At 59.4% G+C, this 13732-nt stretch overlaps 1 protein-coding gene across 1 annotated transcript in view; it reads left to right on the top strand.

Moving 5' to 3' along the window:
- RTN4RL1 (reticulon 4 receptor like 1) overlaps positions 1–13515 on the top strand; it is a 69152-nt gene extending 55637 nt beyond the window's left edge. The window contains exon 2 of the mRNA XM_032428650.1: positions 10429–13515. Within this exon, the coding sequence (XP_032284541.1) occupies positions 10429–11753 (1325 nt within the window). The 3' untranslated portion in view covers positions 11754–13515. The remainder of the gene's footprint in view (positions 1–10428) is intronic.
- The last annotated feature ends 217 nt before the right edge of the window (positions 13516–13732 follow it).

The raw sequence follows: 13732 nt of genomic DNA, 5'->3' as shown, positions 1-13732 counted from the left end.
CACAGCAAAGTTTCTGAGTGAGTGACCTCTGGGTGCTCACAGACACTGCTCCCTGACACCAGCACCCCAGGATTCTTCCCTGGCTGGGTGAGGACGGGCTGGGCCACGTGACTGACTCTGACCCATGATACACGAGCAGGAGTGCTGCTTGAAACAAAATCCCGTGGTGACCACGGCCTCTGTCCCCTCTGTCGTGAGACAGCCAGGGCTCTGGGTGGAGGATGTGTTCTCCACCCAGATCCCTGAGCAAGAAACCAGCCTCTGCCGTGAGCCACCGAGACCCTGGGGCCGCTGGTTACATTCGCATGCCCTAACCTGTCCTGGCTGACCCAGTGCTGTCTCCCCATTCACTCTTCCTCCCCCTCTAGAATGCATTCTGCCCCCCTCTTTCTCCCAGAAATGAACTTTCTGGTGTCACCAGTTACCTCCATGTTGCCAAACAACTGCACTTCATCCTCACGGAACGGAACTCTCCCAGCCCTCATCATGGCCAAGTCCACCTTCCTTCTTGAAACACTCTTGGCTTCCCTCACACTGGGCACCAGGGCTTTCCTTTGACATCGTGGCCGTTCCTCCTCCTTTACGTTCCAGAATTGTGTTGCTGGAGGCCTCGATCCTGGTTCCCCTCTCTTGACAGGTGACCTCATCCTTTCCCACAGATTTAAATACCATCTCTGCGCCCGTGACTCCCAAGTGTGCCTCTCACCTCCAGTTTGGTCCATCCACCTGCCACCAGTTAAACAGCCCTGTAAGGCTCCACAGACTTCGTGTGTCCTAAATTGAGCTCTTGTTGGCCCCTGAGCCTGCTTTCCCAGGCTCCTCCAGTCTCACTGTAGCCTCATCCTCTGGAGCCACCCCATGTCCCTCCCAACCCCTATCCCTTACACTGGTCCACTTCTAGGTCCTGCCAATTCTACATCCTAAACATGTCTCATTCTGTCCACTGCTCTCTGACTCCATGGCCCTGCGCCCCCTTCTGCCCCGCCATCCGTGCTCCAGCAGCAGTCCCTCAAATCCCGTCATGCTGCTCCCACTTACGGCTCTTCCGTGGCTGCCCACCATACCCAGAATTAGGTCCAAACTCTTCCACTGAGGCTTTCAAGTCACTACAAAGCCTGCCTCCTGCCTTTCTGACTGCATCTCCTGCCCTGCCCTTCTTCCCTCATCCATACTAAGTTTGGTCCTGTCCCAGGGCCTTTGCACCTGCTGTTCCCTCTGTTCTTTGGCTCCTTCCTTTCCTTTAGGTTTCAACTCAGGTGTCACTGCTCAGGGAGGCCCTTCATGAGCACACAAACTAATGTCAGTCCCCCCATTTGTCTCAGTCTTTTTTTTTTTTTTTTTTTTTTAAATTTTTTTTAAGATTTTATTATTTATTTGAGAGAGAGAGAGGGATAGAGCACAAGCAGGGGGAGCAGCAGAGAGAGAGGGAGAAGCAGGCTCCCCGCCGAGCAGGGAGCCCGATGCGGGGCTCGATCCCAGGACCCTGGGATCATGACCTGAGCCGAAGGCAGACGCTTAACCGACTGAGCCACCCAGGCGCCCCTTTTTTTTTTTTTTTAAGATTTTATTTATTTATTTGACAGGGAGAAAGAGTACAAGCAGGGGGAGTGGCAGGCAGAGGGAGAGGGAGAAACAGGCTCCCTGCTGAGCAAGGAGCCCAATGTGGGGCTCGATCCCAGGACCCCAGGATCATGACCTGAGCCAAAGGCAGTCGCTTAACCCACTGAGCCACCCAGGTGCCCTCTCAGTCTTTTTTTTTTTTTTTTTTTTAATTTTATTTATTTATTTGAGAGACAGAGATAGAGAGAGAGAGCTCTAGTGGGGAGGAGAGGAAGCAGGCTTCCCGTGAGCAGGGCGCCCGATGTGGGGCCTGATCCCAGGACCCTGGCATCATAACCTGAGCTGAAGGCAGAGGCTCAACGGACTAAACAACCCAGGCGCCCCCATTTGTCTCAGTCTTAACCCCCTTGTTGTGTCCCCAGTGTCTACCGCCGTTTGTCAGTTTGGTCTTGTCTGGTCCTCTGGCTTAATCATCTCCCTGCCGGAACGCGTAGGCCCGTGAGAGAAGGAGCTGGGTCCTACTGTGGCAGCACCAAGCACAGAGCGAACTTGCATGAATGAAGGAGTCAGGGGACAGGTTCAGAATGGGGTGACCAGGTGACCGATACCCCAGGTGTGAGTTCTGAACGCCTTTTGCAGACAGCAAGGAAAGGGTGCTGTTCCAGGAACTAGGAACAAGGGCTCCTGGAAGAGAGTTCTGCACCTGCTTCTCACAGGCTGGGTCCTATCTCCTGTTTTCTGTCAGCCAATGCCAGGGCCTTCGGGATTTGGTAGATCCCCACCCCTACTCTCTCTCCCTCACAACCCCTCAGCGACCCCCAGGCAGGCAGTAGACACTTGCCCCTGGGGACTGTCCCATGGCCACAGAGGTTCACCTGCCCCACCAAACACACCTAAGATACCACTCCAGTTTCAGTGAGCCTGTCTGGGTGCAGGTGGGTCCACAGTTTGCTGTGGTTCTGGGGGAGGGACAGTAGGCTCCAGGGTTTGGAGGGAGGAGGCAGGATGCAGAGCCTTCTCAAAACCTCCTGGGAAAGACTGGCTCTCAGAAGCCCACAGCCCTCAGCCTTGGGCTGCCACAGCCCAGATTCTGGGGCCCCCAAACCGAGGAGCAAATTTGAGTAACATGGAACACGTTTTATGAGCCCCAGAGGGGCCTCCCGAGGTGAAGGTAGAGCCCAAATACCTGGGGCATTCTGCAGAGAGCTGGCAACTCCAGATGGAGATGGATGGACTGGGAGGAAGGGCAAAGTAGAGAGGTCAAGACCCCATCCCCACCTGCGGTGCCCTGGGGGCAGCCAAGGCCTGGCAGGGAAGGAACTTGAACCTGGGTCTGAGCCCTGACTCAGTGTCTGATCTGTCAGGTCCCTCTGCCAGGCCTCTGGGGTCTGGGAGCACCAGGGTAGGGTGGGGTGAAAGCCAGGGTGCACCGGGGTTGCGGAGAGCACTGAGGGGGTGAGCAGCAGCTCCTTTGATAACAGTACCAGTAACACAATCATCACCCTTGGCGAAGGCTCTTCTTCAGCGCGCCCTGGGCTACGGTTCAAGGGCACAGCCTCACCAAGGGCTTCCAACACCCAGTAAGGCAGTTGCTCGGCCTCCAGTTCCTGGACTAAAAAACTGAGGCCTTGGAGGTTTAGTGACCTGCCCAGGTTGCCCAGCTGAAATGTGCTCCCAGTGGGGCTGCTCCCAAAGCCAGGCAGTACCCGGGTATAGAGCTGCTCGCGCCAGCCTCCGGCATCCCACCCCCCAGAGGGCGCCCCGCAGAGAGGAGGTGGCAGATGCGGCTAGGCAAAGCTGGGGAGCCTGAGGTTGCTCCAGTGAGGCCCCCTGAGAACTCGGCAGCCCAGTTAGCACGGCATCCCGGCCAGGCCTGTGCAGGGGGCTCGCCACGGCAGGTAAAAGCCAAGGACTGTTCCGGTAAGGGGCCACTTGCTTCCCAGCTGAGAGTGACCCTGGAGTAGGTACGTAATTGAGCGTGTCGGGAGGAGAGTGGGAGCTAAAGGCAAAGCCAGAGTGAGTGCCGAGATAAGACGGGGATGTCACAGACCCAGGCCCCCTCTCTGGGCTGGAGTTCAGGGATGCTGCAGGAGGAAAGGGCCCAGGCTGCCAGCCCCCTTGGTGGCCTCCAGAGACAAACATGAGCTTGCACACACATGTGCATGTACTCAGATACTGCATACACATGCATACGTGGCCATGTATACACACACGGCTAAACACACAGTAGCACACACGTGCACAGAGATGTCCTCAGATCCGTGCGCGCACACGCGTGCACAGGCTCCGTGTAGGCCGGGCCTGCCTCCCGGGCTGCAGACAGTAGACCTAAGGCGTGGGTGTCTAGAGAACACTCATGCTTCGTGCCTGCCTGTGTGTCCCATCCCTTTCCTGGGCCCAGAGAGTTTGGTTTTTGGAAGGATGGCACAGTCTTGGCCTCAGATAGGGTGACTGACTTGTCCTGGTTTGTTTGGGACTTACCAGTTTTAGCCCCGAAAGTCCCAAGTCCTGGGAAAGCCCTGAGTCCCAGGCAAAGCTGTGTTGGTCGCCTGCCCCTTGGACAGGCCTAGTGTGTAACTTCCCTTGCAGAGCCCTCCCCACCATCTGTCCCCCTATGATGGCCCAGGGGCCCTCGAGAGAGAGCCGTGGCCAAGGATGCTCTTACCGGAGGCCTTGGTACTAACAAGAACTGCTATGTTTATTGAGCACCTACTATGTTCCAGGCACCGTTCTAGGCCCCAGGGGCTCAGCGGGGAATGCACCAGACAAAAGCACTGTCCTCATGGAGTTGACACTCAGTGGGAGGGGACAGAAAAGGAACAAGATAAATAAATAAATGAAATAATTTATTAGAAGAGGATGACCATTAAGCGGAAAAGTAAAACAGGGATGGGCTTCTTCCCTATTTTAAATAGGCTGCTCGGGAAGGATTGGCTGAGAAGGTGACCCTGGGAGAGACCCGAACTCTGGGGTGAGGGCAAGGGCCTTGCAGGTATCCTGGGCAGTGCTCCAGGAGGAGGGAGCAGCCAAAGGCTGGTGGCAGGACACGCCCAGCATGTGAAAAAGAGCAAGAAGAGGCTGGGGTAGGGAGGAGAGGCTGTGGCCAGGGCCCCAGTAAAGACTGGAGGGTCTTGGGGCGCCTGGGTGGCTCAGTCGTTAAGCATCTGCCTTCGGCTCAGGTCATGATCCCAGGGTCCTGGGATCGAGCCCCGCATAGGGCTCTCTCCTCAGCGGGAAGCCTGCTTCTCCCTCTCCCACTCTCCCTGCTTGTGTTCCCTCTCTCGCTGTGTCTCTCTCTGTCAAATAAATAAATAAAATCTTTAAAAAAAAAAAAAAAGACTGGAGGGTCTTACTGAGCACGATGGGGCCAAGGAGGGTTTGAGCAGAGGGGTCACGTGCTCTGACTCAGACTTGTGCTGCTGTGTTAGCCGACATGTAGGGGCAAGGGTGGGAGCCCGGGGACCCCTCGGGAGACTGTGGCAATAGGCCAGGTGAGAGATGATGGGGGCCCTGGCTGGGCTGGTGGCCGGGAGACATGGGTGGATTCTGGGTACATTGTGAAGGTGAGCACACAGGACTCCTGGCAGACTGGGTATGAGGTGAGAGAGAGGAGTTGGCATGACTCTGAGGTTCTTGCCTGAGCCGCCAGAATGAAGACGCTGCCTTCACCTGAAGCGGAGAAGATGCGAAGATGCTTGCAGAGGAGGCCGGGGGGCGGGGGGGGGGGTGGAGGAGCTGCAGCTCACCTTCGGACAGGCTGCATTTGAAGGATGGAGATCTAGAGCGGCGAGTGGATCACAGGCATCTGCAGCGGGGGCCGAGGAGGGAAGCCCAGCCTCTCTGGGCTGGCTTCCTTGTCTCCAGGGCTGGGCCAGGCTGGGGTGGGGGGACACTTCAGAAAGTGGTGTGTGCTTGGGTGTGGCCTGGAGGGACCCTGCCAAGTGGCCTGGGGCGCCAGGAGCTCTGTGAGCTCAGCCAGCCTGGCCCAAGGCTGTTCTCTGACCGGCCGGCCGAGCCATTTGGTTAGCATCGATTGGCTCAGAGAAAAGCATCTGGCAAGGCTGGGGCGGGGGTGGGGGGGCTGGGCCTGTGTGGAGGGAGGGGGCCTGCAGAGCCAGAAGGATTGGCCACATGACTGACAAGTCTCTGAGGCTCAGAGAGCCCCCACGGACTTGCCTGGGGGCCTTCAGGGGATTCCAAGCCATGGGGCTGTCCCTGCACAGGTGTAGGGAGAGGTGGTCAGGAGGAGGGCTGAGACCGCAGGGCCGGGGAGGGCTGAGTGGCCGTCCGTCTGATGATGAGCCGATGAGGCTGGCCTGCCTGCCCCTGGCAACTTGGAGCTCCTGGATTTGAAGTCAGGGGTGAGGCCTGTTCCACCACCCTCTTCACCAGCTGTGTGGCCTCAGCCAGCCTCTCTCCCCTCCTCCCACCCCCCCCCCCACTGTGCCTCATTTCCTCTTGGATGGTGTGGTGGTGTGAGGGTTCCGTTAAAGAACCTGGTCCGTGATTAGGACTGGGTCCTCCTTGGTTAGCTCCGTCCTGCTCCCAGGGTGGGCAAGCTGCAGGACCCCTGCCACTCTGGCCATCTGGCCTGGGACTGGAGCAGAGGTCCTGCCAGTGCTGGTTCCCCTGGGGACCTCTCTGGCCTCCCCAGGCCTGGGTGTCCCCAGCCTCGCAGAGCTGGTGTTACAGCTTCTTTGGGAGCTCTGGCTACTTAGAGGCTGAGAGAAGAGGAGGTCTGGGGTAAGATGGGGGCACACGGCCTGTTTCCCCACCTCAGTGCCTTTGCATATCCTGTGCCTTCTGCCTGTTATGCCCTTCCCACCCATCCCGCCAGGTCCAGCCCCACAGGCCCATTCATAAGCACATCTGGGGTTGCTGAGTAGACTGGGTGAGGTCTACTCGCCCCCTCCCCCACAGGTTCCTGCCCAGCAGGTGCAGGGTTTTGGGATTTGCGGGAAGGAGGACATGGAAACAACACAGTCTCTACTGTGTATTCTCTATGCTAGCAGGGGAGCAGAAGGCTTCCTGGAGGAGGCGGCATGGGGCGGCAGGGACCTTCCCTGCGCTTCCCCTTACACACACACCCTTAGGTGCCTACTCTGGGCCCCGGCACCTGGCCAGACTGCCTAGGATTGGGGGCCCCCTATCTGCTAATGAACCCATGAGGGCTTGCGAAGTTCATCCCCGGACTCCTCCCTGCCCTAGCACATTGGACACTCCAAGACTCAGGGCAAGTATTGAATGGAGGAAGGAAGGAATGAGGCTGCAGAGCCTCAGGTGAGCTCAGATGTGTGGGAGGCCAGGAGGCTTGGGAGCAGCCGAGCAGTCAGGTGCATGCCCCTGGAGGAGAGGAGGAGGAGAGCGTGAGGAAAGGGGGATGAGGCCCAGCCTTACTTTCTTCAGCCGCCTCAGGCAGAGCAACCCCCGCCCCACGCAGGAGAGGGCTGAGGAGGCGGATGGGAGGGGGTGCAAGGCTCCTCCACGGAGCCCGGCTGCTAATTTGCCATCTTAAGGTGCGCGGCAAAGGCACCCCGCCTCATTGCTGGTACATTCATCAGGCCATCAGTGGGGTTGGGGCCCCCACTGGCACACGGAGGGGGCACAGGAGGAAGAGGTGCAGCGACCAAGCGCCAGCCTCCCTGGGAAGAAACCCACAGGGTGACGATCCAGGATCAGCACACCCATTGGCTTGAGCACGGGTGCCAAGGGCGGGGGAGTATGGCTGGGAGGGCTGGTCCAGGGCCTTGGAGATGGGACCAGCTTCTAGGGTGGAGAAGCAGATTCAGCGGAGACCGACTCCAGTGCCCCGTGGAAGGAGGCAGAGGTAGTGCAAGGGCAGCTTCCCTGGCCTGGATCCCTGGCATCTGGGCAGCACTGAAGGATGGAGAGCAGCTCCTAGCGGTTGGCTGGGATCCCTGCCTCCTTCGGGGTCCCTCTCGTAGGAAGGACATTGGGGGGGTTCCTTCCTGGGTCCTGCCTTTACCCCACACACCCGCCAAAGTGTGTTCACAAGCTGGCTGCTCAGCCCATGCCTAGATTTTTGGGCATTTGTTTTTTTCATCCAAGCTGGGGTCTCTGCCTGGTTTCCCTGTGCTCCGACATTCCCTGGCGCACCTGTCTAAGGGAGGTTATGGCTCTCCTTGGGGCCCCCAGCTTCCCTGGGAACACTTCCGAGAAGCCCAACCCCAGGGCCTCATGGAGACATAGGCCACAACAGCAGGAGGAAGGGTTGTCTGCCCCCATCCAGGTCAGGGGGGCAGGAGAACACCCCCACCACACAGTAATGCTGAGGATCAGAGGAGAGCAAGCAGAAGCACTTTGTAAACTTCATAAGCTGCACAAATGTCGAGTGGTATTAGTGCTGAGCCTGCCACAGCTTACCCCTGCCCCCATGGTTGGTGTCTCTCTGCTGCCAGACATAAGGGCAGGAAAAGCCTTTTTCTTTGCGGCATCGCCCCCCGCCCCGGGTCTGGTGTGGTACTGTGTGTCCCACAAGCACCTGTTTGTGACTGTGGCCTGGTCCCCTTCAGCACAGTGAGTACTGTGAACGCCCTTGAGCTGGGAGGGGTCCCCTGGGCCCCCCCCAATGGCAAGGTGGGGGCCGCTTCCCTGGGGCAAGGTTCCTGGGAGATGGCAGCCTGGGCAGGGGTGAGGAGTGCCAGCGAGAGAGGGGCAAGGGGTGTCAGTCTCTGTGGAAGCTGCAGCCAATGTGGGTTGGGCCCTCCTCCCACCCCTGGCTTTCGGAGGCTCAAGGCACCTGGCAGGCTCCCGGAGAGTCAGCTGGGGCTTGGGGTCCAGGCTCCCAGCCCCTCACACTCTTGCTTCCCCCTGCACAGCTGGGAGCCCCTGCCAGACTGAGGTGGGCAATGGGGGCCTGGAGGTCAGACCCGAGCCTCCACGTGGGGCACGCTGGCAAAGAGATCGTGTCCTACCCGTGTTACAGGGAGGGAAACTGAGGCTTAGCCTGCAGGCTGTCCAGTGGTCACGATGACTGAAGACACTGCAGGAACCACCTAGAGCGTGGCCCGGCCCGGAAAGGGTCCTCACAGCTGCACAGCCGCCGCCGCCACCGAGGTCATAATTGCTCTGAAATCGCAACCGAACCCAATTATGCAAAAATGAAGTTATATGCGATGATTTTTATGTTGGAAACGTTCGGTGGAAGCCGGGTGATTACAGGGGGACGGGAAGCAGCTGCCGCTCTCTGCAAGCCCGTAACTCCCAACAGCTGGGAGCTGCCACTTATTTACGATGCCGTTTCTGCCAGGAATGAGGGGGTGGCAGTGGTGGCTAGGCCTGCCCGAGACAGGCCAGGAGGCTAGGCCAGCAGCAGGCCTGGGAGCCTGGCCTAGTGGCCCGGATGAGGCCGGGAGCAGGCCAGTCTGAGAGTGGCCGGGAGTCTTGGTTCTCTCCACCTGCTTTGGGCAGAGCCGACAGCAGGAATCAGCTGAGCTGCCCCAGGCCCCGGCCTCCCCCGAGAGGCCCAGCTGGCCAAGCTGGAAGGGGCAGGCAAGAGGCCAAGCCCGGGCAGGGACGAGATGGCTGCCTGGCCCTGCAGGGTGGGGGTCTACCGGCCTGGAGCCTGTCCTCACTCGCCGGCGCGCCTGCCGGGCAGCCTGGGGCAGCTGCGACCCTGGAAAAAGGCAGGTAATGATGATTGTCTATAATGAGGACGCTCCGATAATGAGCACGGGGCTATTATGTGACCACAGGCTGGACACATCCGAAAATAAATTATTTTAAGGATCCATTAACGAATGCCTAATTAATGCCCAATTAGAGGGAAGCTACAGAGGAAATGCTCCGGACAGTTGAGAGGCAAAAGGCCTGATTTGCAACCACAGCCTGGGAGCACACAGCCTGGGAGTGAGGTGCGGGGAGGGGAGGGGCCGGAAGATGGACCCGATGGGGGGTGGCCCAAGCCAGGCAGCCCTGGTGTCTCCCCCAGTCCTTCACACATATGTCCCCTTAGCACATCTTCGCAGCTCCGCAAGGAACAACTACTACTATTTAGAAATGAAGAAACTGAGGCCCAGAGAGCTGTCACATATTTGAGGACACAGAAGGCACCTATAAATGAGACATAATGAGACATCTTTTGAGCTGAACTTTGGTGTCTCGCATGCATGCTTTGTCATTAAGAATACATAAAAAGGGGCACCTGGGTGGCTCAGTCGTTAAGCGTCTGCCTTCGGCTCAGGTCATGATCCCAGGGTCCTGGGATCGAGCCCCGCATCGGGCTCCCTGCTCGGCGGGAAGCCTGCTTCTCCCTCTCCCACTCCCCCGCTTGTGCTCCTGCTCTCGCTATCTCTCTCTCTGTCAAATAAATAAAATCTTAAAAAAAAAAAAAAGAATACATAAAAAGACTCCTCAGGCCTCCATATATTTACTTTGTTAGACCAGGAGTCTGAAGCACTACCCGCTCATGTGCTGTTAAGGGAGGGACAGAGCCGGGACGGGAACCAGAGGCTGGGCGCCGCGGCCGTGGGTTGCGACGCCCACCCCAGCAGGGCGGGCCGAGCCTGGGGGCGGGGCTAGGGCTTAGGGGCGGGACTGAGGGTCCGGCGCGCGTCCCCGAGCTCTCCTCGCCGCGGGGACTGCGGAGAGACCCCGCCTAAGGGGCGGAGCGCCAGAGCGTTGTCTCAGGCCGGGTGAGGGCCCCGCTTGGGCCCGACCCCCGCCTTCCTCCCCGCAGGAGCCTCCCCCAGGGGGCTGCCATCCCAGACGGCCGAGTTGGGCACAGCCCGGGACAGAGCCCGGCCGAGGGGGGAGGCGCGTCCCCCAGCCCCGCAGCCCGTCCGTCCCCGCCTCCCCTGGCCGAGCCTGACCTGGCTGTGCTCTCTCTCCCCCCCGCCCCCCCGCCAGGGTGCTGTGTGGAACTGTTGCTGCTGCTGCTGGCCGGGGAGCTGCCCCTGGGCGGCGGCTGCCCGCGGGACTGCGTGTGCTACCCCGCACCCATGACGGTCAGCTGCCAGGCGCACAACTTCGCCGCAGTCCCCGAGGGCATCCCGGAGGACAGCGAGCGCATCTTCCTGCAGAACAACCGCATCACCCTCCTCCAGCAGGGCCACTTCAGCCCCGCTATGGTCACCCTGTGGATCTACTCCAACAACATCACCTTCATCGACCCCGGCACCTTCGAGGGCTTCGTGCACCTGGAGGAGCTGGACCTTGGCGACAACCGGCAGCTGCGGACGCTGGCGCCGGAGACCTTCCAGGGCCTCGTGAAGCTGCACGCCCTCTACCTCTATAAGTGCGGGCTCAGCGCCCTGCCCGCAGGCGTCTTCGGTGGACTGCACAGCTTGCAGTACCTCTACCTGCAGGACAATCACATCGAGTACCTGCAGGACGACATCTTTGTGGACCTGGTCAACCTCAGCCACCTGTTCCTGCACGGCAACAAGCTGTGGAGCCTGGGCCAGGACACGTTCCGGGGGCTGGTGAACTTGGACCGGCTCCTGCTGCACGAGAACCAGCTGCAGTGGGTCCACCACAAGGCTTTCCACGACCTCCGCAGGCTGACCACCCTCTTTCTCTTCAACAACAGTCTCTCCGAGCTGCAGGGCGACTGCCTGGCACCCCTGGGAGCCCTGGAGTTCCTCCGCCTCAACGGGAATGCTTGGGACTGCGGCTGCCGGGCGCGCTCCCTGTGGGAATGGCTGCGGAGATTCCGGGGCTCCAGCTCTGCCGTCCCCTGCGCATCCCCCGAGGCGCGACAAGGCCAGGACCTGAAGCTGCTGAGGGCCGAGGACTTCCGGAACTGCACGGGGCCAGCCTCCCCGCACCAGATCAAGTCGCACACGCTCACCACCACCGACAGGGCCGCCCGCAAGGAGCACTACCCGCCCCGTGGCTCTGCCAGGGACAGGGGCCACCCGCATGGCCACCTGCCCGGCTCCCGCCCAGGCCACCGGAAGCCGGGCAAGAACTGCACCAGCCACAGGAATCGCAACCAGGTGTCCAAGGCGGGCACCGGGAAGCAGGCCCACGAGCTGCAGGACTACGCCCCTGACTACCAGCACAAGTTCAGCTTTGACATCATGCCCACTGGGCGGCCCAAGAGGAAGGGCAAGTGTGCCCGCAGGACCCCCATCCGTGCCCCCAGCGGGGTGCAGCAGGCCTCCTCGGGCAGTTCCCTGGGAGCCTCCCTCCTGGCCTGGATACTGGGGCTGGTGGTCACTCTCCGCTGAGGACCTGGGGCGCCAGCACCCAGCACTGCCACGTGTCCACCAAGGAACAGAATCTCTTTTCTTTTTTTTAACAAGTGGAGGATCTGCTGGGTTTCAGGCAAAGGCTGGTAAGGTCTTCGGCTGCTGTCTGGGCCCTGCCCGGTGGATTATAAACCCAAAGTGTACAGCCCCAAAGTGGGAAGGGATTAGCGAGCGCATCACACCCAGCTGTCCAGCCAGGCCCTGCCGAGCGCCCACGGACAGCATCCATCCAGCAAGGTGGTTAAAGCCCGCAAAATGAATCCTTCATTAGCAACAATGGGACAGTGCCCCACAGGAGCTGGGCTCTGTGGAATCGGGGTCATTGGAGAGGTCTGAAGGGCCCCCGCCATCCCTGGAGGAAGCAGGACTCAGAGGAGAAGAGCCGAGGCTCACCCAAGAGGCTGGGTGTCCCAGCTGTCTGGGAGCACAGAAGCAGGTGGTATTTTGGCTCTTGCCTGAGGCCACGGAGTCTACCTGCCCTCACTCCGACCCTCAACCCCTCCCTCGGGGGTAACGCCTCTCGTTCCTGATGTCTCAGGCAGCCCTGGCAGACCCAGGCCCAGCCGCTGGGCTCCAAGAACCAATTACCAAAGGAAAGATCATCAGAGGCTGAAATTCAGCACTGCATCAAGTGCAGTGAGATTCTCATAGGAGGTGCAGTTTTATAGCTACGTCCACTTATATATATACACACTCTCCACATATAGATACACACAACTGCCCAGGGCCCCGCCCCCCGCCCCCCCCAAACTGTATGTCTTCTCATGTTTATAAACTATACGGAGAACTATGAACTAAGGATTGTATTGGTGATTTCTAGCAAGAAAAGAGTTACAGGGTTTTTGTCTAGAATCCCAACCTGGCAACAACAGTCCTCGTTGTAACCTGTGCTTGCCAGGGCCTAGGGCAAAGGGTCAGTGGGAAGGGCCAGAGAGAAGAAGGGGAGGCAGCAAGAATCACTTCAGGGGACCAATCTTCTTCAATGTTTAGAGCATCACCTTGTTTTTATATGCAACGCAAGTCCGGCTGCCGCCCCAGAGCACCCCATCACCCCCACTGTACTAGGTGTTGTCAGGGCCAGAAGCGAGAAGCAGCTCATTGGACATCAGGGAGCCAGGCCCTGGGGACGGGCTTCACGGAGAAGGGGACGGAAGGGGCTCTGGGTCTTTTTTGCCGACGGGCAGGCAGCATCCACAGTGTCAGCCCAACAGGCTGGGCAGTGTCATCAGCCTAGCGTTTTTGCCAGCGACGGTCTGGACAGGCCAGGGAGACTCCGGGCATGAGCCCAGGCCTCCAGCATGGCTCAGCTGCTGAATTTTTCCTTGAGGCTCTTTGATGGCCATCCCAGCAAGGGTCCTGTGTAGGCGGCAGGAGGGAAAGCATCAGGTGGCCTTAGCAGAAGGGGAACAAAGAGGGCATTTCAAGAACCATCTCAGGCACTTCTGCATTACAGAGGCCGCATCCCTCCTGGCCCTTCTGAACACGCCCAGGGACCGGCAGAGGTGGCGGAGGGGTCCAGACTCAGGGGTCAGGAGTGCAGACGTGCCGGGCATGGAACAGGCAAGCCCAGTGAGGGGACAGTGGCTCCAGTCAAGGTTGGCCATGCTGCCGGCCAGGGTCCCGGCAGGCGCAATCTCCTCTGAGCTTTGCACAAACCTGAATTCCCCACCAGAGAGGATGTGTGTGAGGAGCAAGAAACACCGAATCCAATCAAGAGAGGAAAATAATAATAAAAAAATTTCTCTTGGAAAAGAACCCTGTTTCTCATTTCCTAACCCTGCATTCCTGAAGTGGTGGCGGATCGCAGGCTTTTGTGGGGTGGGCGAGCCTGGCCGGGCACAGCACGTTTGTTGGTGGGAGGAGCCATATGGGGCAGGGGCACACTGACTCACTGGGATGCATGTGTGCACACGCGTGCGAACACACACACACACACGCACACTTGTTCTCTGTGCTAG

This window comes from Phoca vitulina, unplaced genomic scaffold (assembly GCF_004348235.1).
Source record: "Phoca vitulina isolate PV1807 unplaced genomic scaffold, GSC_HSeal_1.0 scaffold40, whole genome shotgun sequence".
NCBI lineage: Eukaryota > Metazoa > Chordata > Mammalia > Carnivora > Phocidae > Phoca > Phoca vitulina.
The sequence above is the reverse complement of the archived record's forward strand: the minus strand, read 5'-3'. Positions and strand labels throughout refer to the sequence as shown.